Source organism: Apaloderma vittatum, unplaced genomic scaffold, assembly GCF_000703405.1.
Source record: "Apaloderma vittatum isolate BGI_N311 unplaced genomic scaffold, ASM70340v1 scaffold1055, whole genome shotgun sequence".
Lineage (NCBI taxonomy): Eukaryota > Metazoa > Chordata > Aves > Trogoniformes > Trogonidae > Apaloderma > Apaloderma vittatum.
The window spans coordinates 3019-6101 of NW_009715270.1; the positions used below are offsets into that span (position 1 = coordinate 3019).

A 3083-nucleotide genomic window follows, 5' to 3' on the forward strand; every position below is an offset into this window, starting at 1 on the left:
CCTCATGTTTTACCCACTCCAACCTCTCAGATTTTTAAAATACGCCCTGTGAAAAAGCAGGGATGGTCTGGAAAGGATCAAGGAAGCATTAGAGACAAAAAGAAAGAGTAAAGCTTTGATCTCCTAGAATTTGCTGGGCTTCTTCTGTCATGATGACACCATCATCGTGGATCCCACCAGCGAGCTCTGCAAGCGTTCGCCAGTCCAAAATACTCGGCATCAAAGACATGGACCTGTTGGAGCAGGTCCAGAGGAGGCCACGAAGGTGCTCAGGGGCTGGAGCAGCTCCTTGTGAGGACGGGCTGAGAGAGTTGGGGCTGTTCAGGCTGAAGAAAGCTCCAGGGAGATCTTAGAGCGGCCTCCTCGGGCTTAAAGGGGCACACAGGAGAGATGAGAAGGGGCTCTTGGGCAGGGAGTGCAGGGCTAGAATCACAGAATCAAGAATCATAGAAGAGTTTTGGCTGGAAGAGAATTTCAAGATCATTGAGTCCAACCTTTGTCCCAGCCCTACCAACACCACTAACTCATGTCCTTCAAGGCAACATCTGCCCTTCTCGTACACACCTCCAGGGATGTGACTCAACTCCCTCCCTGGGCAGCCTGTTCCAGGGCCTGGCAACCCTCTCAGTAAAGAAATTCTTCCTAATATCCAACCTGAACCTCCCCTGGTGCAACTTGAGGCCATTTCCCTTCATCCTGTCACTCGCCACTGGGGAGAACAGACCAACCCCTGCCTTGCTACAACCTCCTTTCAGTAGCTGTAGAGAGAGACAAGGTCTCCCCTGGCCCAGGTTGCCCAGAGCAGCTGTGGCAGCCCCTCCCTGGCAGTGCCCAAGGCCAGGTTGGACGGGGCTTGGAGCAGCCTGGGCTGGTGGGAGGGGTCCCTGCCCAGGGCAGGGGGGTGGGATGAGATGATCATTAAGGTCTCTTCCAACCCAAACAATTCTGTGATTCCATGACCACTAAAAGCCCCCGCTGGGGTCCCGACACACTAAGAGGCCAAGTGAAACCTGGCAAAGAGTTGATTTTGCATCTTACGTTCACACTCCTCCACGTCCAGGTTGAACTGCTGCAAGGCGCCCAGCGTCAGCTGCCGCACTTCGGCTTCCAGCAGCAGCTGCATCAGCGAGGTGGAGAGGTGCTTGCACGCCGACATGCAAGCCGTCTGCGCCACCTTCCCCTGCAAGAGAGAAGGGAGACTTATTAAAGCCAGAGAGCACAAAATGCAGGAGGGAACTTCTTTAGACTCTCACCAGTCCAGTCTCTTTAATGTCTCCCATCTGTTATGGGACCTTCATGTAGAGTTTGAGCTTGCAACCACTGTTTTGAAAGGGAATCACCTTCTAGGGTTGCTCATTGCTACTGGCAGGATTAGAGCTTGCTCAGGTGCAGAGTGCCTGGGAGCACCTCAAATTCAGGAGAACCTCAGGGTCTTTAGAGCTCTAAACATCTTTCATTATCTCATCCTAATGCGGGCAAGGCAACACGCCAAATTTCATTCCACATCCTACACAGATTGCCCAAAGTAACCTTCTTGATAGGTCAAAACAGCGCTGACGACAAGTCAAGACTCCAGTCTACAACCCAACCAGCAGCTATATATATATTCCAAGAGAGGGATTTCAAAATCCCTTTCCAACAGCAGAGGTTTATTGTTCAAGGTTCAGCCTTGGCTACCAGGGAGTCGTGACAACAGCGTCTCGAGCACGTTGATGCTCTTCAGCCCCACTTCCAGCGTCACGTGGCACACCCTGGCGGCGACTGAGGAGATGGGAACAGCATGGCAAGGATTGAAGAAGCCAGTTGTGTTTACAGGGACAGGATTGCTCCTCAGGGCTGGGTAGTGGGGAATAACCTCAAGCATCCTGCACCTGCTTGTACCAGGGGGAACGTGCTTATCGATGATCGCCTTCTCCCTGATTCGTGGTGATTAAGCAGAGGTTTGGTCTACAGGGAGGAAGCCATGGCTGAGGCTATTGCATAGGAAGAAACTACTGAAATCCCTTGAGATGTTCACATCTCTGAACAGAAGCATGAAAAGTTATGAGTTTCAGCCATTAAGGAAACAGAGAACTGGTAAATACTTATTTTTAACACATCTCCGCTGAGCCACCATGGTTACGCTTCGCCTTTGAAGAACAACTGAGGTCTCAAGCTATAGAGTAAAATAATGGTGGGTGTAGGGATAGGCTGTGGAACAGGAGAAAGGGAGGTGGGTGCTCAGAAAGCTCCATCAACTGCAAAAGGCCATAAGCAGGTCACTGAGCTCCAGCACCCACGCCCTGACCAGGCTAAATCATTAGCTCTGAGGAGACCCACCTGAGCTCCTCCATAAACACCTACAGATTCTCAATCCTTTCGAGATGCCATGAGGGGACAGAGGATGAGAAGACTTTCCCAAGAGAGATGTCCCCAGCCAGGTACCGGCTGGCTCTCACGGAGGAACGATGCTCTGCTTTGTAGGAGCCTGGTCCTCCCAAGGAGGAGGAGGAGGTTCGTCCTCCCAAGGACCAGGTTCAGAGACAAGCAGGGAGACCACTCTGCATTTAGGAAAGGACTTCAGAAAATCCAGGTTAACCATTCAGAAGCATAAAAGGAAAACCAAAGCACCCGCAAGCAAACTCAGACTATCTCAAAGCACAACACTTAGAAAGTTGAGCTTTCTTTTATTCTGATTGAATTCATTTAGCATCTCAGCAGCAAGCTGCACGGGTTCGAGGTGCGACGCGCTCAGCGAACCAAAACCAAGCATCGCGGAGAGGTGCTGAGCACGTGGGAGCGTTGATTTTTCAGCCGACCCAAATTTCTCCCTCATTTCAAGCATGCTCAAAAGATTTGCCCCCCCCTTCCTCAGGTATCGCTGTGTGCCACCCAAAACACACGGCAGGTAAGCTACGCTTAGGCAAGACTTGGCAGATCAGATCTGCACAGGTCTGCAGCATCCATTAAATCCATGAAAATGAGAAAAATCTTTGGCACACGAGCACAGACTCGCACAAACCCACTGGCTGACCCCACATGGGACGATCCTGGTGTCCACGTGTCCCCCCCACGACCACATTTCTGGAAAATGGTGCAACCCT

General features: G+C 51.4%; 1 protein-coding gene across 1 annotated transcript in view; it reads right to left on the minus strand.

The window, feature by feature from the left end:
- Positions 1–1038: 1038 nt before the first annotated feature.
- The window catches only part of LOC104273650 (exocyst complex component 6B-like), a gene marked incomplete at both ends in the record, with an annotated part of 34958 nt that continues 32913 nt past the window's right edge, over positions 1039–3083 (minus strand). The window contains one exon of the mRNA XM_009869042.1: positions 1039–1180. Within this exon, the coding sequence (XP_009867344.1) occupies positions 1039–1180 (142 nt within the window). The remainder of the gene's footprint in view (positions 1181–3083) is intronic.